This window comes from Canis lupus, chromosome 16 (genome assembly GCF_048164855.1).
Source record: "Canis lupus baileyi chromosome 16, mCanLup2.hap1, whole genome shotgun sequence".
In the NCBI taxonomy this organism is placed as follows: domain Eukaryota; kingdom Metazoa; phylum Chordata; class Mammalia; order Carnivora; family Canidae; genus Canis; species Canis lupus.
The window spans coordinates 45,825,466-45,849,045 of record NC_132853.1 but is presented as its reverse complement, the minus strand read 5'-3'; the positions used below and the strand labels follow the sequence as shown (position 1 = coordinate 45,849,045).

Below are 23,580 nucleotides of genomic sequence, written 5' to 3'. Positions count from 1 at the left end.
CAAGGTCACGGTTTTGTTATCTGCCCAATGAGTTTGAGGAGCCCCACAGTATGCCTCTAACACTGTCCTTCTATGGAGATGAGGGTCTTCACCTTGGACACAGTCTGCATAACACAGACAAGCATGACCATAAAGGGGAAGGACGCAGTCGGTGGTGCAGTCGGTGGAGCATCCAACTCCCGGTTTCAGCTCAGGTCATGATCTCAGGGTCCTAGGATCGAGCCCCATGTTGGACTCCACGCTCAGTGGGGAGTCTGCTTCTCCCTCTCCCTCTGCCCTTCCCCTGCTCACTCTCTCATCTCTGCCTAAAATAAATAACATCTTAAAAAAGAGAGAGAGAGAATAATGATAAAAGCTTGCTCTAATTAAGGGGTCAGGAGACGATGGTTTGGTGAAAAGAGTCCGGCCCTATAACACAGGAAGCATCTACGATGTGCTAGTAGATGTATGTGTCTGTAATGCCCTCATTTTAGAGAACAGAAAATTGAGGTCCAGAGGGGTTCATCACCCTCCCGAGGCTCTCACAACCAACAGGGACTGTGCTATGTAGGATGCTAAGGTGGTCCCTACATTCCCGTCCCTGTCTTCCAGTGTGGGTGCAGACCATAAACGTCACATGACAGTCACTCCAAAGTCAGGCTACGTGATATGGCATAGGTGACATTAACAAAGGATTATCTGAGTGAGCCTGACCTCATCACACGAACCCTTCAGATCTGAGTCTAGAGGCCAGAGACAGACGTCAGAGAGGTCTGAGGCATGACAGGAATTCAACGAAGGAGAAATTCTCTGTTACTGGCTTTGAAAGTGGAAGGGGGACACATGAGAGGGACTAGGGCGGCTTCTAGGGGCTGAGTACAGCCGTCAGCTAAAAGCCAGCAAAAAAACACTGGGGCCTTCAGCCTTACAATGAGACACTGAACCTCACCATCAACCTCAATGAGCTTGGAACAGACCCTTCCCAAGAGCCCCCCAATAGGAACACAGCAGCCTGGCATGACCTTGAGTGTGAGACCATGAGCAGAGGACCCAGCCCAGCCTCCTCTGGCCAACTGTGAGCTAACAAGCATCTGTGTCCGGGCTACTTTGTTACACAGCAATAGACAGCTAACACAGCAACTAGATGAGAATTCAATCCCAGGAGTGGGTAACCCCACAGCCCCTGCTTCGTCAACTGATCCTGATGGCCATCCCATTGCCTGCGGGGCTCAGATAGGACCTGGGGTCCTGCACAGTAGACTGAAACAACAAAACTAGGAAATAGGCTTTGTTAAGAGAGATGGAGTGGCATCAAGGCTCTCCTCCCTCAATAAATTGACTGAGGACACCCAACCATGAATCCTACTTTCTCAGAACCTGTAATAAACTCGTGATCACTCCCACTTTACGGATAAGAAAACTGAGGTTCGTGGAGATGACAACTTGACCAAGATGGTAGAGTTTATGACAGGACGGGCCTCTCCATTACCGCCCCCCGCACCCACCCAATTCTGTGTCCTCTGCTCACCCCTCACCTCCTCCAGCACCTTCTTTTCCAGGATGAATGACAAGACAGGTAAGGAAGTAGCGACTGTCCTGCTTGACTTACCTGGTCCGGGAAGGTCCCTTCTGGGCAAATAGCCATTAGCGCCATTGGCCCTGGATACCTGTAGCAGGACACCTTTTACCCCATCCCTCCGTGACTCTGGCCCCTCCCAAAGAGACCTAGTCCCTCCAGCACATGCCATGCCCACCATTGGTGTGAGGCAGCGAAGCAGTGGCATGCAAGGCACATGGCAAAGAAATGTGACACGCAGAGACACGGTGAAGCTCTGAGAGCTTGGTTCGTTTGGTCTTGTGCTGCTGTTTTATTATGCAAGGAGCGAACAGAACGGGGAGAGGAGCATGAAATGCAGTGGGTACACAGTGACATGAAAACACAATCACAGGCCTTTCAATGGAGTGCAAAGCAGGTGGTGCAAAGAGATGCGATTCACTTTGTCTAGAAACTGGCTGAGAATTTGAAGGAGACCTTGTGGCCTCCTGGACTCCCCCATCCTGTGAGCCACGTTCAGGTTCATCATGCAGTGTACACAGCGGTCCCTATGGTCCCTCCTTCCTTTCCCTTTCCCCATTGCCTCGAAAAGCCCATAAGCAAACTGGCTCCATGGAGAACAATCTACAAGGGTGAACCCATCATTCCTCCTACCTACTATCTGGTTTGGCACAGCCTCACACAAGACCTTCCCCTTACTGTAGCCATGAAGCTGGAACCAGAGGATGGACCAGTCATTGTACGGTTGCTGGTCAGCCCTCTCATAGACAGCAGATATGACACCAATGCCCCACTCTCCTCCCTTCAAATATATCCTGGTCTCTGGAGAGTGCGGAGGGCCACACTGCAAGACTCTGAGAGAGCAGAGAAGTAAGATGGTTTAGGGAAACAAAGTTGTAAACACACTTCAGGAAATGCCCTAAATAATAAAGAATAACAAAGAATAATGAATCACTGTATGGGACGATGTTGACAGATGCAGAAAGCCCAAGCTTACTCTGAGACCATATGCTGCTAGGGATGGTGGTGATGATGGTGATGATGGTGATGATGATTATGGTGGTAATGGTGGTGATGGTGATGGTGGTGATGGTGTAATGGTGGTGGTGATGATGGTTATGGTGATGATGATGACAATGGTGATGATGGTTATGGTAGTGATGGTGGCAGTGATGATGATGATGAAGGTGGTGATGATGGTGGTAGTGGTGGTGATAGCGATGGTTATGGTGGTGGTGGTGGTGGTGGTGGTGATGATGATGTTGATAGTGATGGTGATGACAGTGATATGAGGAAGAGGATGGTGATGATGATGAGGACGGTGACAGTGATAATGGTTATGACACTGATAATAGTAGCTAGCATTTATTGAACCATTATATGCCAGACATTATCCAATGTACTCTACCTATTGTCCCTAGCCTTTATACTATCACAATCCTCACAAGAACAGTCCTTTCTCAGGACGCCTGGGTGGCTCAGCAGTTGAGCATCTGCCTTCAGCCCGGGGCATGATCCTGGAGTCCCAGGATCGAGTCCCACATCGGGCTCCCTGCGTGGAGCCTGCTTCTCCCTCTGCCTATGTCTAACACTGTCTCTCTCTCTCTGTGTGTCTCTCATGAATAAATAAATAAAATCTTAAAAAAAAAAAAAAGAACAGTCCTCTCTCTAAAAGTCAAGCTTGAAAAAGAAATTCTACAGAGTAAATCCTGGTACTTTACCACATAGTTTATATTCTAGCATAATCTATACCCCACCACAAACAGAGAAACTCAAGCAGTTTAAAACCTGGCATTAAGGAATTACGATGGTGTCTAAGGACACAGACAGCAGAGAATACCATAATCATTAAATAGAGCAATAATGCTGTCCCAACAAACACTATTTTCAAAATACTGTTTGATTCTCAAAGATTCCAAGATACTGTTTGAATCTTTGAGAGTCAAACAGACCTTGCGGGGCTCCTGTTACGTGTGCCACACAGAGCAAGCTAGCAGGAGCAGCCTCCACCTGCTGGAGCCCAGCAGCGGACACTTAGGAAACCTCAAAGCTGGGTAGGGACCTGTGGCTCCTTTGCTGCCAAACATGAGAGATTCTGGAGGATTCGTCCTCCGTCCTCCAGGCCTCACGATCCTGTCCCGTCTCTGTGCTCTTCTGATGTGCTGTACACCACCCCAGCCTCCATCCCATTCTGTCTCACCTTGCATCTTTGCACCCACGCACCCTTGTCAGCCCCTTGAGGGTGAAGAACCTCTCGTCCATTTTTGTATCGGCCATGGCACCCTTCACTGGGTGTTTAGGGAACACTCAGAGGACATAGCACAGAGCAGGTGTTTAGAGAACACTCAGAGGACATAAATGTCACTCTCCGGGACTAAAGCCATTCATCTCCCACCTTCCTTCAGAGGGGTAGTGTCACAATACTTATTGACACTTATTTATCCCATCAAGCACGACAGCCAACTTTACACGCTTGTGCCTCTCATTAGAGTGTGGGATCCTTGTGTATCTGACATTGGGAATGTTTCCATTGATATGTGTGGTGTCCCTATGTGCCCCTGGTCATCTGCTGGAAGGTGAGAGACCTGTCAAGCAGACACATCTCACACATGAGGAGGCCGATGGCAGATGGTTGAGTCAAAGATGAACTTGATGCAGTCTGTAACTTGAAGAATTCACGATGCATTTGATACCCCGCCATCCTCACCACTATTGCACCGGGCATGTGCTCTCCACTCCTATGAGGTAACTAGAAAGGGTAGTGAATATGCACTTCTGATTTCATGCTTCTCTAGCTTCCCCAGTAAAGTAGGACAAACAGCAGGAGAGCCTGGTAAACATACTCTCCCAGGAGTCTGAGGGCAAAGCCTAAACCTGCCACAGCCAAGCACGAAATGTCTTTGATGTCTCAATTTTTAGCTTAAAAAATTCATGTACATTTTGCATTCTAATTCATAATACATTCATGATTATTTTAATGCAAGAAAATTTAAAATCACCTAAGTTTCATCTCATTTTAAATCTTCAAGTAAAATGGAAGCCCCAGGCTCGGTACCCTCCTGGAATTCACAAAGTCTGTTTCAAGAAGTATGGATCCGGTCTCAACCCCTCACTTCATGAATCAGGAAGCAGAGACAGTAAGTGACTTGGTGAAGACCACAGGCCACCTACCACTAGCCTTCTCCAAATCCAGGGCTCTTTCCTTTCCTTTCCCTCCCTCCCTCCCTCCCTCCCTCCCTCCCTTCCTTCCTTCCTTCCTTCCTTCACGTGATATACGCTTCTGCAGAACTCACTACCTCAGGTGTTAGGCTCCAAGCGATGAGACATGGCCCTGCCTCACGTCACTCAGTACACAATGGCCATTACCAGAAACTTCTGCTTGGGGTGCCCTCCCTGAGTTGAAAGACTCCAACATTCTTCAAAAGAGAGATGACCAAAGCATACCTCTGATTGCTCTTCCAGAGTGTAAACTAGTCTACGACTGGGGAAAATGGAGAGAATAATGGGATCATTTTGCTAACATAAAACCAAGAGCCACAAACTCCTTGTGATGACCTAAAAAGTCCCCAATGACCTGGTCTTGCCCACCTCTCTAAGCTCACGCTGTGCCATGCCTCCTTTGCCCATGAGGCTCCCTTTGCCTAGCTTTGCATTCACTCCAAGCTGCTTCCCCACAATGGGCCTTTACACATGCAGACAGTCCCCTCTGCCTGGAAAGTTCTCCCTGCCTGCCCACATGCTTCCTATGGCCCATTTTTTTCTCACCCTCTTATATGTTACCACCTTGGAGAGGCCATCTTAGTGTACACAACCCTCCTTTTTCCTATCACAGCATCGTATCCATTTCCTTTATAACACCTTGTACAGGTTTGACCACATAAGTGTGTTGTTGTTGATTGCAATGATGGCTTCAATTCTTCATCCTTCCTGTCTTCACGTCTTTTGCAACAAGACTTTACAATTTATCTCCCTAAAGACTCTCCCTAGAGTCTACTTCCTCACCCCTTGGTTCTAGGCTGGCTTTGTAACTTGATTTGGCCAAGAACATGAGGTGGAAGACTGTGCACCAATTCTAAGCCTACACCTCAAGACTCTATGCATTTCCACTCACTCCCTTGCAATTCCACCATCAGCATCGATCATGCCAGATCATGTTGAGGCCAGGCTGTCAGAGGACAAGAGACATGAGAAGTAGAGAAGAATCATTCCACTCATCCCAGCTTAGGCTACCACAGACCATTCCTCCAGGGATGGGAATGAGCTCCAAGATCAACAGAGCCGCACAGATGACTCTAAACCTATGAGCAACAGACCCTGACTACTGGATGCCGCTCTAGTTTTGTGGTTGTCAGCAAAGGTAGTGATACAGTCGGCTTCATTATTTTTTGTCAGTCCTAGACTATAAGCTCTATGAGATGGAGACCATGCCCACTGTAGTCACCAATGCCTGGCACATAATAGATACTCAGTAAAATGTGTCATATGAGTCTTTTTGCTGTGCTATGTCGGTTCCTGGCTCACTGACTTACTCTATCTCCTTTATGTTCTTACACAGGTGTATGAGGTGAGGCTAACTAACTTCAAGAATTACCTTGTATTCCTCCTGAGGTCAGAGTTTGATCTGTTCTCCCCTTCCACCCTGACCAAGGACTGACCTAGTCTAGAGCTACACAGGACGGAAGCACCAGCATCTAGAAAATATCCAAAAGAAGGACACCTGGGTGGCTCAGTGGTTGAGCATCTGCCTTTGGCTCAGGGCATGATCCCGGGGTCTTGGGATCGAGTCCCACATTGGGCTCCCTGTGGGGAGCCTGCTTCTCCCTCTGACTGTGTCTCTGCCTCTCTCTCTGTGTCTCTCATGAACAAATGAATAAAATCTTTAATGAAAAATAAAAGAAAGAAAGAAAATATCCCAAGGAGTATTATCTTTGACCCTAATTCATCTTGAAAACATCCAGGTATTTACCATCTCTCTTCCCACGAATGAAGATACTAGCACCTTTCCTTTACCCACAATGAAGCTCCTCAGAAAGCTGTTTCCCCTTGACTGTTCTGGAGGCTTCTAGCCTGAGTCCTTCATCCCTACCAGCTACATATTCCCCTGGTAGGTATCAGGGGACGGGTAGAAAAAAAGGAAGGAGAGAGCTCACCAACCCTCCCTAACTGTGACCAAGAGCAAGCTCACCAGGGATGTCTTAGCAGGGCCTTTCCAGGAAGGTATAGGAGGGGAGTCCTGGGGACCCTGCAGCTAGTCCCTGGGAGGGATCTCAGACTCCTTTAGAAGCAGAGTCTAAATTGGGGAGATGGGGTGAGGAGGTTCATTAAGCTATCTGAAACGATGTACCTGAAAAAACACTATGCCTTGTGGGAGTAGAGGGGCCTCCTCCTTCATTTTCCAAAGCAAATGGTGGCTCATGAAGCATCCTGTTTTCTCTATGCTCCCGCTGCAAGAACCCCCTCAGCAAGTGAGACAGGTGACCTCACCCCACCGCTGGCAATCCTGGCCCTTGGTGAACTGGAGCTGGGGGGTTGGGGGGCCTAGCTCTAGTTGCCCTGGCATTAGGAAGTCCACCATGAAGGAGGTCGGGGGAGTATGGGATGAACCTGGCTGCCCCACTACCTCACTAATGGGGAACAGCATTCTCTAGGCTCTGATCCTGCCTTTCTTTGCTCACACCATCCCCCACCCCACCCCCCACAAGATCACAGATCTATTTAGGAGGTAGCTCTCTTTTGAGTTGGCTCCTACGGTCCAGCTTGCTCATGACCTGGGTGATATCCACTGTGTTGGCTGCTTCTCGAGCCTTGGCTTCTTCTTCCAGCTGCCTCAGGATGACGGGGCTCGGGCTGGAACGCAGGTGGCGCCGCATAAATGGGAGGCCGGAGCTAGAAGGAAGGACAGGGTGGCGGTTGGTGGAAAGGCAAGTGGCCCACCCAGCAGGGCCTCTGTACCACCTGATGGGAGACGGAGCTGCAGGACCAGAATCTGGGCTTTTTCCTCATTTTCCTGGTGAGCCCCAAGGGGGGCCCTCAGAGTCATGTTCCACCTTAGCTCTTTCTCCCCCATTGTTGGACGGACCAGATGAGTACCGGCTGCCCTTGGATTTTACACTAGGCACAAGGAGGGCTGCTGTGGCGGTGATAACCTGCCTTCTACAAGGGTTAGAAATCAATGTGTCAGCTGAACTTCCCAGTGGGCTCTTCCTGAAAGAAGGGGGCTCCAAGGGTTCTGGCCTCAGGGAGCAGTTGGAGCATTTGTTTTCAAAAGCCAGGGATCTGGGAAGGAAGAAAAGAGCTGGGCTCCCAAGAGGGAGAGGCTGGGCCAGCAAAGCAAGGGGGAAGAGGCCTGGAGAGGGTCGGTGGGCTGGTGGTACTGTGCGTGCGCTGGATGAGTCAAGACCTCAAAAGAAGTCAAGCATGGGTTCCGGGGACCCAACTCTGTCTACCATTGTCTTGGGGACCAGGTGAAAGTTCTGGGTGTCTGAGTGATGAAGGTAATGGGGAGCTGCAATGCCTGGAAAACAAGCATTTCAGCAGCAAGGGCGGACTTAAAACCCAAGACCTCCCCAAATCTCTGGACTACAAAGGCCCAGAGGATTCTTGTATCTGCCCTAGGGAAGAAGATGAGGGCTCTCCTACCAGTAAGTCAGGCCTGAACTTGGGTCTCCCACCAGCCCTGCCAAGGGGAAGCATGGAGCTCGATTTAACTGGTTCCAGAGAAATTAAGTTTCATACGTCGTCTGACGCTCAAGAGCCATGGGACAAACTCACACCCACCGCAACCCCCACATATGTACAGGCTGAGCTTCCCTCGGTACAGGAGCCTTCACACAGGTATTCTCACTCACAGGGACACCACCACACCCACAAGTCCCCACTCCCAAGCCAGTGGTGCACCGAGGCCCTCATGCCACCCCAGCACCCAAGCCCCCGTCCCACCTCGGGGTGCTCCAGAAAAGATCCCAGCTGATTTATCAGGTCTGCCCCAACTTACAAAATATCTGGAGAGAGAAATACGAGATTGTCCTCCCTTCCCCACTACTTTCTGGCAGAACTTCTGGAGAGATTATACTCCCTTCTGTGGCTCAAAGGAGAAGCTTTCAAGCCCCCAGGGACACTGAACTCCCTTCCTTCCCTGTAAACCTAGAAGAATAGCACCACAGAGACTTCCTTTCTCTCCTTTTTATAACAGGGCCATTATCCTCAAGAATGAAACCAAGTTGGGTTGTTTTTTCTAAGCTCCTTTGATAAAGGCTCCGGTCCAACCACCCCTCTTTTGAATTGAGTTGGAGTCGCTGGAAAAGAGCCCAGCGTGGGCTGAGCCGGCAAACAGGGGAACATTTACCAACCATGGGGGGACAGGCCACGCGCTGGCTCTGGGAAAGCCTCTGCCAAAGTCCCGTGTCTTTGTTCAAGCTGTCACTAGGCTCCTCTTTTGAATCTTCAGTCCCTACAGAGTTTTCTCGCCCTTCCCCCTCCCCAGAATGAGTTCAAACTGCCCCTCGGAACATTTTATCCTTTGCCCACGGGTTCTGCTAGACGGGATGACCCACCTCTCCAATGGGGAAGATGCACACGAACCAGTTAACAGGGGATTCACAAAAAGGGGGGCCCTGGCGTCAACAAGGATGCTTAGAATGCCCCTGTTCATTTCCCCCATTAGTCTGCTGTTTTTCTGGGGGTGTAGTCGGCTATGTTCTCTAAGGTCTTGGGACTTTCCAAGGATCCGAGGACATGGCTAACTTAATTCCCACAAATTAGTTTCAAGGTGGGCAAGCGTAGCAATTAACAAACCGATGAGAGGCTTCCATTTGTGCAAGGGCAATGATGGGTCTGATAATCAGAACTTTCTCGAACCAGTGTCAGGGAAACCAAATTTACTGGAGTTAATTACTAAGGAAATCTTGCTAGAATGATTTCAGGGCATTCTGAAGCCAACAAGGCAATCATACCCTTAAGAAATCCTTCCCAGTCCCCAATATTTTCATCAAGCAAATATCTCAATCACGGCCATTTGGCTGAAAAAGACCCTCACTTCCCTGTAAACAAAACAGCAGGCAACCAGCAATTAGAGACCACTCTACTTGCCTTCTTTTGGTGGTTCCCTGAGGTTCAATAGCTTTCGCCAGCATTTCTTTATAGATCGGAGATTTTAAATAGCGAGCATAAGAATCCTAGGGGGAACAAGAGAAAAACAGTAATTAAGAGAGGGGAAGTGTCAAATCAAACGAATATGCTTGCTGTTTCCAAGCCCTCCCCGGGCAGTGAGATGACAAAGTTAAGGGAATCTGCATCCTGTGTGAAAGGCATTCAGACGTGTGTCTAAAGCAACGGTCCTCAAGTGTGGTCCCCGGACCAGCGGCATCAATTGTACCCGGCAACTTGCTAGAAGCACATATCTTTGGGCCCACCCGATCCTATGAAATCAGAAATCCCAAGGATGGGGCCATTGGAGTCTTAAAACAAGCCTCCCGCCGATTCTGACACACTTTGGCTGCACTGTGGTCTGTAACGCCCTGTGCTAACATCCACCTTCTGGGAGGCAAGCGTGAGATGACAGGCCACCTGTACCTTACCTCTCCCACCCAGTATCTCCTTCCAAGGAAAATAAGCAGCCATGAGCATGGAGCCCACTTCGAAGCCCACAAACACCCCCTTCTGCCCTGAATTTGGATATAAAAGCAAGAAAATAATAAAAATAATTTTTTTAAAAGACCAAGAGTCTGATTTCTCTTGTATGGCTATTTCCTGGACGTTGGCAGAATCAGAGAAGTCACTTCATGAATGCTTGTCACTTCCAAACCAACTCAAAACTCTCGTTATAACAAACATGGGATGAGGCCCACAGCAATAATCCAGGGACTGAGTTTTTCAAATTTATCAAAACGATACCATTTTTTTAAAATTTTTTTTTAAATTTTTATTTATTTATGATAGTCACAGAGAGAGAGAGAAGCAGAGACACAGGCAGAGGGAGAAGCAGGCTCCATGCACCGGGAGCCCGACGTGGGATTCGATCCCGGGTCTCCAGGATCGCGCCCTGGGCCAAAGGCAGGCGCCAAACCACTGTGCCACCCAGGGATCCCAAACGGTACCATTTTAAAGACTAAGTGGTAGCAGTAAAAGTTATGAGGACCAGGAAAGAGTCTGGGAGTGGAGATTATAGATCACCGCGTCATGTTGAGTTTATTGCCATAGGACACAGCCAATAGGGACACACAGTCCACTAAGTGTATGTGTTGTTCTTAAGTTATGCATGACTCCGTTTTGCTCTGGCTAGAATCTGGCTTCCATGGGTGTCTCTGAAAAAGGCTGTATAAAACCACATTTTTAAGAATCAAAATGTATGTCAAAATACCCAAAGGAAGACCATTATTAAGGAAGTGAGAGTCTTCTTGTAAGCTAAACAGATAAACCCCACTGATGGAAAATAAGTGGAGAAAAGTGGTTCACCTTCATGAAAATTCTAAACTATTACATATTTTAGAAGCAAAGAAGGGGTGCCTGGGTGGCTCAGTAGGTTAGGCATCTGCCCTTGGCTCACGTTGTGATCTTGGGGTCCTGGGATGGAGCCCCGTGTTGGGCTCCCTCCATAGTGAGGAATCTGCTTCTCCCTCTTCCTCCTCTACCCCTCCCCCAGCTCACGTTCTCTCTCTCTCTCTCTCTCAAATAAATAAAATCTTCAAAAAAGAAAAGCAAAGTAAAAATATCTCTTTATAACACAATATACATAAAAGACTAAAAAAAAGAAATATAATTAAGGGAAGCTAATAAAAATTTGCCACTCAAACAAACCACCATCATATAAATAAATGAAGGTTTCTTTTTTTTTAAATGAAAGTTTCTAGAGATACTTTGCCATAAGAATAACTGCAGTAATGTGAAGTTAAAGCAAGTGAAGAAAGTCTTATTTTTTTAAGACTTATTTATTTATGAGAGAGAGTGTATGTGTATGCATGTAAGCAGGGAGAAAGAATCTCAAGCAGACGCCCCACTGAGCAAGGAGCCCGATGGGGGGCTCGTTCCCACTTCCCTAAGGTCATGACCTGACCCAAAATCAAGAGTCAGCTGCCCAATAGACTGAGCCATCCAGGTACCTCTGAAGAAAGTCTTCTTATGACATCAAGTAAGAAACAAACCTCTCTTAGGCCAACACCAAGCCCCAAATTCTAATTTCTTAAGAAAGTGACTAATATGTGTCTCAGGTTCTTTTTTTTTTTTTTTAACAGTTTCCTAAAAATTCCCACCATGTTCACTTTTCATTAATAACCCAGGAAGGCAGGATGCCTGCATGGCTCAACAGTTGAGGGTCTGCCTTCAGCTCAGGGCATGATCGCAGGTCCTGGGATCAAGTCCCACATGGGGCTCCCTGCAGGGAGCCTGCTTCTCCCTCTCCCTGTGTCTCTGCCTCTCTGTGTGTCTCTCATGAATAAATAAATAAAATCTTAAAAAAAATAACCCAGGAAGGCCACCTGAATTCCCACAGGGTTTTACCATCATCACACCAAATCAGTCTCTTTCAGATACTAAACTCCTCCCCACCCCCAACCTGTGATACTTGCTTAGGGTCAGGGCCTCCAGAACTGCCACCATTCTATGCTAGAGACTAAGAGGTGCCTTCGGATGCAGGCGGACACAGTTTGGCTCTTGACTTCACCTCTGAGGAGACCCTGGATTATCTAGGCCTTGGAGAAGCAAGTCCTGCCCCATGGGTTGTCCTTGATACAAAGTTCCATGCTTTGCACTGTGACAGCACCTCCCAAGCCCCCACTAAATAACAGCTATTGTGGCAACACTCTCATCACCAGGGCATGAATGCCTGTACCATTACCGCAGAGTGACAGCCCAGAAGGATGCACATAGCATCTGTAAGTGTCCCCCCATTCCCACCCAGCCACCAAGACTGCAGCCTCGGGGAGGTTCCGGGCCAGTGGATGGGTGGAAGAGACTGTTGACAACACTGTACCCCAACACCAGCAGAGCAGAAGCCACACAGCATCTCCCTTTGCTCCCATAGGTAAAGACTTTTCCAGGTACCTGAGAAGGGAAGGGCATCCTGGCCCCAGATCGCCATCCGCACAGACCCCACCTACCTTCTTCATGAGCATGTAGATGTGGGTTTGCGCGGCATCTAGCACGTAGCGGTGGGGATGCCTCAGCCCCTTGACTGTGATGTCCATGGTTTTGCCATCTATGTTTATCCACCGTCTCGCCCCTGGGGCCAAGAAGAGCCTGGAGCAGGGAGGAATATGTTAGCCAGTAGCTCAACCAAGTCAGCTAATGAAAGTTTACAGCTGCTTGGGAGGGAAGGATCGACATGACTCGGGTCACCCAGAATGAAGCAGGTCACTGGGAATGACAGCAGTCCTTCTTAAGGGGACAGTAAAGAGTCTCAACAGGTTGTCAAGGGACATTTCTTAGAAGCAAGAAAATGTCAACACCAGTATTCAGCAGGTGCGTATTTAACTTCAGTGTTCCCAACCCCTAGGAGAGCAAACAGTTGGTGCAGCAAGGCCAGCCACTGGAAGACAGAATCCAATTTCCTATTTAATGCCTTTTGCCTTATTGACTTGGGGCCCACCTAGAACCAGGCCGAGACTTCCCCAAACAGGGGTTCCAGGGCCTCTGCTCTCCTTTGGCCCAGTCTAGAAGTATTTAAAATCCTTTTTTCAAGTCATCTCTACACCCAACATGGGGCTCAAGCTCACTGCCCTGAGACCAAGAGTCCGATGCTCCGCTGAGCCAGCCAGGCTCTCTAGATGTATTTAAAAATGAATCTCGGGACACCTGGGTGGCTCAGTGACTGAGCGTCTTCCTTCAGCTCAGGTCATGATCCCACGGTCCTGGGATCGAGTCCCACATCAGGCTCCCTGCATGAAGCCTGCTTCTCTCTCTCTGCCTATGTCTCTGCCTCTCTCTGTGTGTCTCACGAATAAATAAATAAAATCTTAAGAAAGAAAAGGGAAAGGGAAAGGGAAAGGGAAAGGGAAAGGGAAAGGGAAAGGGAAAGGGAAAGGGAAAGGGAAAGGGAAAGGGAAAGGATCTCCTATGCTGAGTCAGGAGGCAGCCACAGTCCCAGCAGAGGGCGGATGGCCCCAACGAGAACCCAAACTCAGCCACCTGGCTCTCCAGCATTTCCAGTTTTGACTTGTTTCAGAGTTAGAAATCCATGAATGTTTTGCCACACCCTGAAGCTAGAGATCAAAATTTTGGAATTTAGACTAAGACACTGTAATAGAGGAGCCTAGGGAAAAAGGAAGCTAGCTGTTAGGTGGAGGCAGCAAGGTTTTTTACAGCTGATTTTTGGAGTTAGGAGTTGTGTGTCGTGGGGTGTGAGTCGGTCAGGTGCCACTGTTCTGAGCAAGGACATCAGGGGACCTTCCTGGAAGGAGAATCCCACCCGCACTCCCTCTTCTCTCCATGTGCACAGTCCCCCCTGTGGGAGGAGGTGGGGACATTTCTGAGAAAGTGCAAGATGCCCCCAAATATGAGGAACCTTTCGGGAAGTTGCAGTAGCCCATTCTGAGCCTGTCGGAAGGACACCAGACATCCAAAGGGACAAGTACTCAGGGCGGAGGGGCCATCTGGCCTGCTGCCCCAACTGAAGCTACAGTCTGGTGGCCGGCGGGGGCCGGTCCCAGCCCAGCACACAGCCTGGCACACCGCTTAGGCTCTGAAAACCACTGCTACGTGTATATGAACTGAACATGCTGGGCACTCAGAGCCCAAGGCTGGTGTCCACTACGACCAAGGCAGAGAGAAGGACTGGCAGAGAGGCCCGCCCAGCTCAGCCGGAGGGGGGGGCCGCGGGGGGGTGGGCGCACATCTCAACAGCTCTGCAGCTCAGCAGGCCCAGGTCTCGGCCCACCTCCTCTTCCTCTCCAGAAGAGGCGGGCCTGGCCCTCTGAACTAGAACCCTGGGTTCTTGGGTAACATGGAGGGCAATTTTGGGGAGAAGCAGGCCTGGAGCAGAACAGACTCACTGCTGTGCTGAGCTAGCAGGGCCCAGAGCCATTACATGCAAAAGAAGAGATGAGCCCACATTTGTACTCCAAGCTGGGGGCCCCATCCCAGAGACTTGGGGACATTCCCTGACCTCATGGTCTTCACTTCTCCAAGCTGGCTGAGGATAGGAGGCTTTCCTCTTCCACCTGTTGTCTCTCTCCTCTCTCTCAAACCCGCACACACGCGCATACACACCCCTCCCAGGACATCTAAGGGGATTTAGTCAAAAACAAAGCAGTGCATTATGACTCTGGGCAGCTTGCTCTAACTCCTGAGCACATTCCCCTGGGAACGGGGCAGGGACGCCACGCACCTCCCCAGCCTTTCTCCCAAGGAAGCCCCAAGCCTCAGTGGGGATGCATCTATCTATAGCACTGGCAGCTGCAGAGCCTGAGCCCACACCAGGAATGTGGTCCCTCCCCTTCCACCCGAGGTGATGGGTGGCCAGCGGGGCGGGGAGGGGGGGGCGCAGGGAGGCTCTCCCAACAATCTGGCTAGTCCTCACTTGTAAATCTCCTCTGCTTTCTCCTTGACCTTGGACTGATCTCCGTACTTCAGATCTTCACAGGCTTCCCAGAATCCCAGATTCTCTCCTGCACGGGGAGCAGGGGTCCACGCAGACAAAAGCCAGGCAGGAACCAAGGTGGGAGAAGAAAAGAGGAAAGAAGAGAGATGGGTCAGCAGGGGCAGATTCAGTCCCCATGCCCCAGGGAGCATCTCCCCTCTGCAGAACACGCCCAGGCCACGCTGCGAGTCTGGACAAAACACCCCTTGAGAGGAGGAGCCGAGTCTTGCTTCCAGAGCCTGGGAGAACATTGTTCACCTGCCATTGCCCCGCACGTGGTCTCTGAAATGAACCAGCCTGGCGCCCACCACGTTTGCAGCCACGCGGGCCTCTCCTGGGGTCAGAGGTCCTATCAACGCCCTAGGACTGTCCTGGAATGTGACTGTAGCAAACACTGCTTGAACAAGCTAGCATAGGATAGGCTTGTACCCACGTCCTGCTTGCTCCCCCACAGGCTTTCTTCATAAAGCCCCCGTTCACCTCGCTCATGCTCAGCAGCTGCACATGACTTCTGCTTCCTTTGTGTGTAGAGACCCCCGCTTTCACAGCCCCCCCGTGTGGCATATTCCAGCCAAAGGTCCTTACAGAGTGGCTGCTCCAGCAATGATGGACTCTCAGGGAAGGCCTGGCCACTGGGGGACCCAGAGGAGGCTCACCTGAGCCTCATAGACTCGGCTCCTCTGGGCCCGGAAGGAAAGCCAGTCTCCTCTCGAGCCTTCACTTCCCCACGGCACCCACAAGGAGTGCGAGTACTTGGGTCCAAGCAACCCAGGTGATCATCTGTGCCTAAGAAAATACAGATGATCACAGCAGTGGGGCAGCAAGTGGCTGTGTGTGCACGTGTGCTTGTGTGTGCATATTACACATGGGTGTGCATGTGGGTAGGTGTGTGTTGTATGTGCGTGTGTGCACGTGCATGTGTGTAAATCACAGTATGCTGTGGGGTGGGGAAAGAGACAGGAGCTCCCCCTCCTCTCCATTCACACCATTCTCTGGAAAGTTCCCAGGTGCATCGGAATGGAAAAAGCGGCATAATTCTAAACTAGTTGATGTCTGTCCCATAACTATAGTGATCCTTCCTCTTCAACATGAATATCAGGGTGCTCTTAGGATTGAGATCACAGGCAGGAGTGGACAAGCCAGTGATGCTTTTAAGTGACAGCCAATCACTCTCACAACAAGTGCGATGGAGACCACCTTACTCATGGCAAAAAAAAAAAAAAAAAAAAAGCAAATGCTTAAGGTTAAAATTAAATGAGCAATTATTTACCATAGCCAAAGGTGGAAGCAAAAATGTCCATCAGCAGATGAATGGATAGCCAAAACCATACAATGGGATGTGATTCAGCCTTACAAAGGAATAAAATTCTAACATAGGTTACAATAGGGATGACCCTTGAAGACATTAGTGAAATGAGTGAAATAAGCCCGTACAAAAGGACAAAAAAGAAGTATGATTCCTCTTACATGAGGTACCTAAAAATAGAGTAATTCATAGACACAGAAAGTAGAACAGTGGTCACCAGGAGCTGGGGGGGACAGCGAATGGGGAGCTAGTGTTTCACGGGGACAGAGTTTCAGTTGGAGAAAATAAACAGTTCTGGAGGTAGATGGTGGTGATGGGTACACAACAACGTGAATGTGCGGAATGCCACTGAACCATACATTTAAAAACGGTTAGAATGATAAATTTTATGTGATGAATATTTTATTACCATAAAAAATTAAGTGAGCACATGAAAAACGTGTGCATGAGTGTGCATAGCAGCATTATTCACAACAGCCCAAAGGGCCACCAAATGATGAATGGATAAACGAAAGGTGGCCTCTCCATACTATGGAATATTATTTGGTCATAAAAAGGAATGAAGGGCCATTAAATGATGTAACAGGAATGAACCCTGAAAACACTATGTTGTGTGAAAGAAGACAAAAAGCCACATAAGGTATGATCCCATTTATATGAAATGTCCATAAGAGGCATATCCATGAAGATAGACAGGAAATTCGAGGTCACCTAAATGGTGAGGAAGGGGGAAGAAGGGAGGGGGCAGAGGAAGAGAGAGGAATGGGAATGGCTTTTAACGGGTTCGGGGTTTCTTTGTGAGGTGGTAAAAATGTCCTACAAATAAATAGTGATGACAGTTGTGCAACTTTGTGACTATACTAAAAACCACTGAACTGGGGACCTCCGGGTGGCTCAGTGTTTTGAGCGTCTGCCTTCAGCCCAGGGTGTGATCCTGGGGTCCTGGGATTGAGCCCCACATCGAGCTCCCTGCAGGCAGCCTACTTCTCCCTCTGCTATGTCTCTGCCTCTCTCTGTGTGTCTCGTAAATATATAAATAAAACCTTTTTAAAAAATAAATAAAAACCCACTGAACTGTACACTCTAAAAGGATGATGGCACGTGAATTACATGGTACGCGTATTTATGGTATGCGAAGTAGATCCCGATTTCTTAAAAACGTGATTTAAATGAGAAAACTCACGATTCATCTCCCCTGTTTACCCCTGAAGCCTCGGGAATCTCTTGAGGAGATCACCAGAAGTGCTATTTTAATAACACAAGGAAATCTTTTCAACAGATTCTCACTATTACCAAGTGAGGGTGGGAAAGCTCAGGGTGCAGTTTGCCATGCTGCCGCTAGATGGCACTCTATCCTCTTATTCGCCAGTTGCTTGGGGTGGGGGGGGGCAGCTAAAAGCACTTGCCTTTCCCATCATCTAGTCTGGGTTTTATTTTATCACGGCAATTAGGCTTGATTAGAGAGAAGGATTGTCAGGAATCCATATTGTAATGTGCTGCATCAGACAGTCAAGCAGGCTAATGGCATGTCCCCTGGGATTAGTTTCAGGCGCAACCCCATAGACAAATGGGTCCTGGGAGCAAGTGGCTGAGAATGGAGGTTCAAATAGGATGCTCTGCAGGGTCAGGGATCCAGTAAGCAAATGAACGGATCCCATAAAAACACTTCTTTCAGCAAAGGCTGGAGAAGCCCAACTGAACGCTTGGCCTATTGAAATCGAACCTAATCTGACCTTTAATTTTCCCAGATGTTTTCTCAGGGGCAGTGTATTTAAGGAGTTGCAAGTGCCTCCCTGCCATGCTGAGCCACTTGGAGATGGAGTATAAAACAGGGCCCCGCCTGTCCCGCTCCTGATGCCCCAAAGGAAGCAAAGCGGAAGCTGAGATGGTGGTTCTCCAGCGCAGCCACATATTAGAATCACCTGGGGAGTTTTCAAACCTGCCGAGCTCCCACCCCAAACCAATAAAAAAGAGGCATCTGGAGATGGGATCTGGGTGGATGTGTTTTTAAAATACCCCCAGGTGACTCAAATGCTCAGCCTGGTCAGAGAAGCAGTGAGCTGAAGGAAACCAGGCTGCCAGACAGAGAAAATTTGCTTTTTGGCTTCCCTTCTGGCCGGGGGTTCCCTGAGGAGCTGTACTCAGCTGCAGGGGGTGCAGGACTCTTGGACTGGTGACCCCAGAATCAGCATGAGAAAGTGAGAAGAGCCAGAGGGGACAAAGCCCTCGAAGATGTGGGTAATGCTACGTGGATTTTGTCAGCAGATGCAGTACCCTGGCCCCACGCCATCCCCCAACTATGGGGCCTCTACTGAGAAATCCTCGAAACCCTATGCCTGACACTTGCAGGGGTGTTTCTAAAAGTAAAAATTGTATTTAAAAAAATCAAAGACCCACCACTGAATTCTTTCTTGAGAAAGTACTGAAAGCTCTGTCGGCCCTTGGGGTCTCGGATCAATTCGCTGAAGTTGAAAGCCCATCGTTCCACCCGCATCTTGGTTGGGACTTCCACCCTGCAAGGATGATGATTTATGAATGCACCAGACACTCAATGCAGGGGAGGGGCCCCCACCAAGCTCAGGAGTCCCACAGCCCGGGGCTCAACCCAATCCTCCCCCACCCCAATCCCTGCACAAATGAACAATCCAAGTAATCACTTGCTAGGAAAATGCAGCCTCAGGTAAGTCCCCTGGGCTCATCTGGAAAACTGGTACCCCGGAGGTGAGAAGGATGCCCACAGCAAACAGCCTCACACTCGGGCCCACTCCTTTCTACTTCAGGGCAAAGGAACACAGATGCCGCCTCCAAGGCCTATGGAGACTGGCCAGCGGAGGGTCGGTTGCCACATCAGACCAGAAGAGGATTCCAGAGCAGCACTGGTGATGGGTGTTCTGGCCACTGCCACCCTGCCCCATGTCCCTTCACCACGGGACTACATGGGCATCTAGTAGGAGCCAATGATTCGTCCTGTACCTGCCCTCAGGCCCCCAACCCCAGGCAGACCCTACTGTCACCGATACACCCTCTCCCAGGGCCTCCTCCAAGATACAAATCCCCCAGCACTTCCACATTTGGAAAGGTCTTGCTGCTCCCAGGTAGGACATTTGAGCACAGCTGGCTGAGGTCTAACATTCCAGAAAATGAGAAAAAGAGTTAGCTTTTCTCCTATTCCTTATGAAATTCTCCAGAACCCAACAGAGCCCCTTGGAAACACAGGTTTCCAAGTCCACGACACCACACCTCCCACTAAGGTGGCAGCTAGAGCCGGGACCGGCTACAATTCATGCTCATGGGATCTAAAGGCGGCCAAGCAAGTTTGTGCCTTCTATAGCAACGTGAAAACAGTACAAATATTGTACTAACATGAAGAGCCACCAGTCTGTCACCGCCTGTGAGGCACTGTGTTTTACAAACATCGCAAGGTCTTTAAGCGATGACCTGTGAGCTGTCCATTGTCATCCCCATGTATTGCTGAGAAGACCAAGGCTCACATAAGAAGCAGACATGTGCTCATAATAACACAGACTGCTGGGTGCTATCCCTTGAGTTTCTGGTTCACAGGGGTCGGTGGGGCCCAGAATCTGCATTTCTAACAAGCTCCCTGATGATGCTGCAGCTACTGGTCCAGGGGCCATACTGGGAGCCAATGCTCTAAACCAGTGTTGTGAGTCCCGGCTATTCATTAAAGTCAATGCGAGCTTTTAAAAACCATTGGTGAGGATAAGAAGGGAGCCTGGGCCAAATAAGAGGCTTTGGGGGTGAGGGCTGGATGTTGATTTTTGTTTGTTTGTTGTTTTTAAGCCTCCCAGGTGATTTGAATACGGCTTGAAGATCTAAACCATTCAGAACAAGGCTTCCTCTGTTCAGTGGGGCCTCCATTCGGCATCACCCCTCTAGAACCCTCTGATGGATGGCTCCTACACAATACATCACCCCTGTTCTTTTCCCCAGCACATCTCTGCTTCAAGCTTCAATACCGTATTCTCCATTTCATTTAAAATTCAGCAGCTAACCGCGTCTCCATCCCAAGCTCTCCCAAGAAAACCCTTTCTCTGGCCAGGCAGCCCTGTCTTCTCCTCCAGAGAGAGCTGAATAATGCACATCCTTGCACACAAGGCGATTCCGGTCACTTCTCTTCCCTGACACACTGGGAACTGGAACACCCTAATAACTAGAGCTCCCAGCGTGGGAGGGAGGCCTCTCCGGAAGGTGGCTCTAGAATCTTGGGCCCTGCAGGTGACACTAGTAGACCCCACACTCACATGAGCACCCTCCTTAACCCATCAGCTGCCCTCAGCAGGCCAGGAGGTGGAAGGATTCCCCAAGCTACGGGGAAGCTCTGCTTGTTCACCTGGCTGGATCTGTGCTACCTGCACGTTCCTTGTGCCTTACGTGGTAATGACCTTGGTGGGGACCTGAACTGTGGTATTCACCTGATGGTCTCAATCCTTCGCATCACCCCACCTGTCTTACCCACGCTGACCAGCCACTTCCTTCCTCCCCTCCTGCCCTATCTTTCCCTCTGATGTGACTATTACACCTTCTCTTCTTCCTTCATCAGCTTATGCTTCTCCTTCTGCATTTCTACCTTTTTGCCTCCTACAAACAACAGGCTTACATAGGCCCAGTCAGGAGCCACGATTCTTTATAATCCACAAACAGAGCAAAGGAGTGAGTGGTATAATTGCCAAGGCAGGTGTAGGGCCCTGGCCTCCAGGAACTTATTTTTTTCTCTAATTAGATATCAAAACTGCAAAGCCATAAAGATGATCGTTTTCTGTTCAAAAACAATATATTACTAGTAGAGAGTTACCAGCTGACCCAGAATTTCTACCGCTAGGTACATGCCTAAGAGAAATGAAAACATACGTCCACACAAAAATCTGTACACAAATGTTCGCAGCAGCATTGTTCATAATAGCTAAAGGACAGAGACGATGTCCACCAACTGATGAATGGATCTTAAAAAAAAAAGTGTATCTCCTTACAGTGACTATCACTCACACATTTATAAGGATGGAGTACTAATACACTGCACCATACAGATAAACTCTGAAAGCATTATTTTCAGTAAAAAAATAAATAAATAAATAAAAGCTAATCACAAAAGACCACATAGTTTATCATTCCATTTATGTGAAATGTCCAAACTCATCAAATGCACAGAAACAGAACGTAGTTTTATGGTTGCCTAGGGCTGAAGGGGTTTTGGGGAAGTGAAGGGGGTTCTTATTTGGGTGATGAAAATGTTTTAAAATTAACTGTGGTAATCGTGGCACGACTCCAGGAATATAGTAGAAACCACCGAATTGCACACTTTCAATTGGATGAATTGTATGGCACTTGAATTATAACTCAAAAGGCTATTTTAAAAACACACACACACACACACAAAACACCAATATATCAAATACATACAATTTAGCGTTTAAGTCCCAGAACTGGGTGTCATCTGTTATCCAAGGATTGCTAGGGAGGCAGCCTGACATGATGGCGTCATTGGACAAAAACTGCTCGCTGTATTTGACAATCCTGAAAAGCAAATGGAAAATGATTTCCTAGAAGTTCAACACCCAAGAGGCGAAATCAATACTCAGGTTGATTGACCAGCCTGTCCTCCCGTCTCTTTATCGATTTAGTTGCATACTTATTGCTGCCTTCTTAGAAACATGCTCTAATAGCCTTCGGGATTGGCAGGTATTTGACAGGATCTGTCCCTGATCTACTCATGAGATGACACATCGTCTTCCCGTCCAATCCCTTTGCAGTTTCTCTACTGTACTGATGTCATTAAAACAAGGCCTCTTGATATTTTATCATGAGTCTTCAAAGTTCAAAGCCGGTCAGTTTGCATGTGTTCAAACCAGTGTCCTAGTGGTGCCATCTTGGAAGCATGAGGTTGCCATGGTCTCTCTGAGATTCTGTTGCCACATCACGTTCCCCACTTGGTCAGGATGATGCCTAAATTTGGGAACCTAGATTCATCACTCAAAGCCTATGGTCTCACTGAGGTGTGAATCCCACATTCACAAATATGAGCAAGAGCTAATTTCTTCTATGTGAGTTAGACCTGCCTAGGCAGCACATTCCTGGGGCACGGGCAGTGTGGAAAAGCCTGCTGTGCCTCTGGCCCTTGGGTGGGGGGACTGCACCCATGGTATACACATGAGACACCTGCTCTGCCATCTGCCCACAGCCAGGAGATTTTGATAGAACAGAACCCATGCCCTGGAGATATCCCAGAACATTAGGTTTACAGTTCTGTGCAAAACTCAGGCCCCTTGGCTTCATTTCTCCCAAGACCCTCTCAATTCTCAGCAAGGCCTTTAGAGTGGGGCAACAGAAGGGAAGAAAAAAGAAAACTGGCCCACAAGTCCTAACACCAGTGATGTTAAATCCTCATAATGAGTCCCTAAAACAAACAGAAATTGGAGAGTGGGTGTCAGAAGTATCCAACAACCTTTGTATCTCCTTCCATGTGCTTTCTGTTTGGTTTCGTTAAAGTGGGTTTCTGGTACATCACAGTAGAGGGTTTTTACTTTCTCCTAAAACAATGATGATTGTTACGACCCAAAGTGAGTGACTATTGAGTAAACCGGTACACTCTCATCTGTGACGGATGGAGCTCAGCAGCTGCAGACAGGAGCTGTGGAAATCTGCGGGTGGGGTCAGGGCACATTTTCTCAGGCAGGTGGTATGTATACAAAGCAGGGATTTGGGAAGATGTAAGAAGATATGTGAAGGATTTGTTCGTTTTTTTCTATAAGAGCCTGACCCCTCGCCACATTGGAAGAAAGGCACTGGACAAAATACAACATCTTCCATCTTGATTGGTACCACTGCTTGGGTCTCGCAAAATCAAAATCAATCATTAGCCATGTTGTGCCTCTCCAGAAAGAAGTCAAGTCCATTTTCATGTATGCAGGAAAATCTTTGAGTTAGCAAGGTGGTCCTAAACCCTCTGGGGGGCACTACACCCTTTTGTATCTCCCCAATAATGTCCTCTGGGGGACTGGCTCAAGGTCCCCTTCTGGATGTTCCATAAGTCAAATGTAAATTTCTGATTTATCCTAAGTAGATTTTTTTTTTCGTAAGTAGATTTTAAATCAGAAATTAACAACGGACATTTAAGTAGACATTGAACCAGTAAACATAACTCACATATCTCTA

The 23,580-nt window shown here is 48.6% G+C and overlaps 1 protein-coding gene and 1 long non-coding RNA gene across 4 annotated transcripts in view; one reads left to right on the top strand and one right to left on the bottom strand.

The window, feature by feature from the left end:
* The window catches only part of RGS9 (regulator of G protein signaling 9), a 68,593-nt gene that overhangs the window by 4,275 nt on the left and 40,738 nt on the right, over positions 1–23,580 (bottom strand). For 2 of the 3 annotated variants that reach the window (XM_072781055.1, XM_072781056.1), the window contains exons 12-17: positions 21,829–21,942; positions 18,808–18,923; positions 15,045–15,132; positions 12,628–12,766; positions 9,623–9,708; positions 7,303–7,420 (exon numbers count right to left, since the gene is read on the bottom strand). In XM_072781055.1, coding sequence (XP_072637156.1) covers positions 7,303–7,420; positions 9,623–9,708; positions 12,628–12,766; positions 15,045–15,132; positions 18,808–18,923; positions 21,829–21,942 — 661 coding nt within the window. Of the gene's footprint in view, positions 1–6,393; positions 7,421–9,622; positions 9,709–12,627; positions 12,767–15,044; positions 15,133–18,807; positions 18,924–21,828; positions 21,943–23,580 lie in introns of those variants that run through there. The other variant, XM_072781057.1, reaches the window with a different exon arrangement.
* Positions 697–6,434, top strand: LOC140606935 (uncharacterized). Its single transcript, XR_012009147.1, has 3 exons — positions 697–1,555; positions 4,564–4,671; positions 6,090–6,434. It is a non-coding gene; the product is annotated as an uncharacterized lncRNA (long non-coding RNA).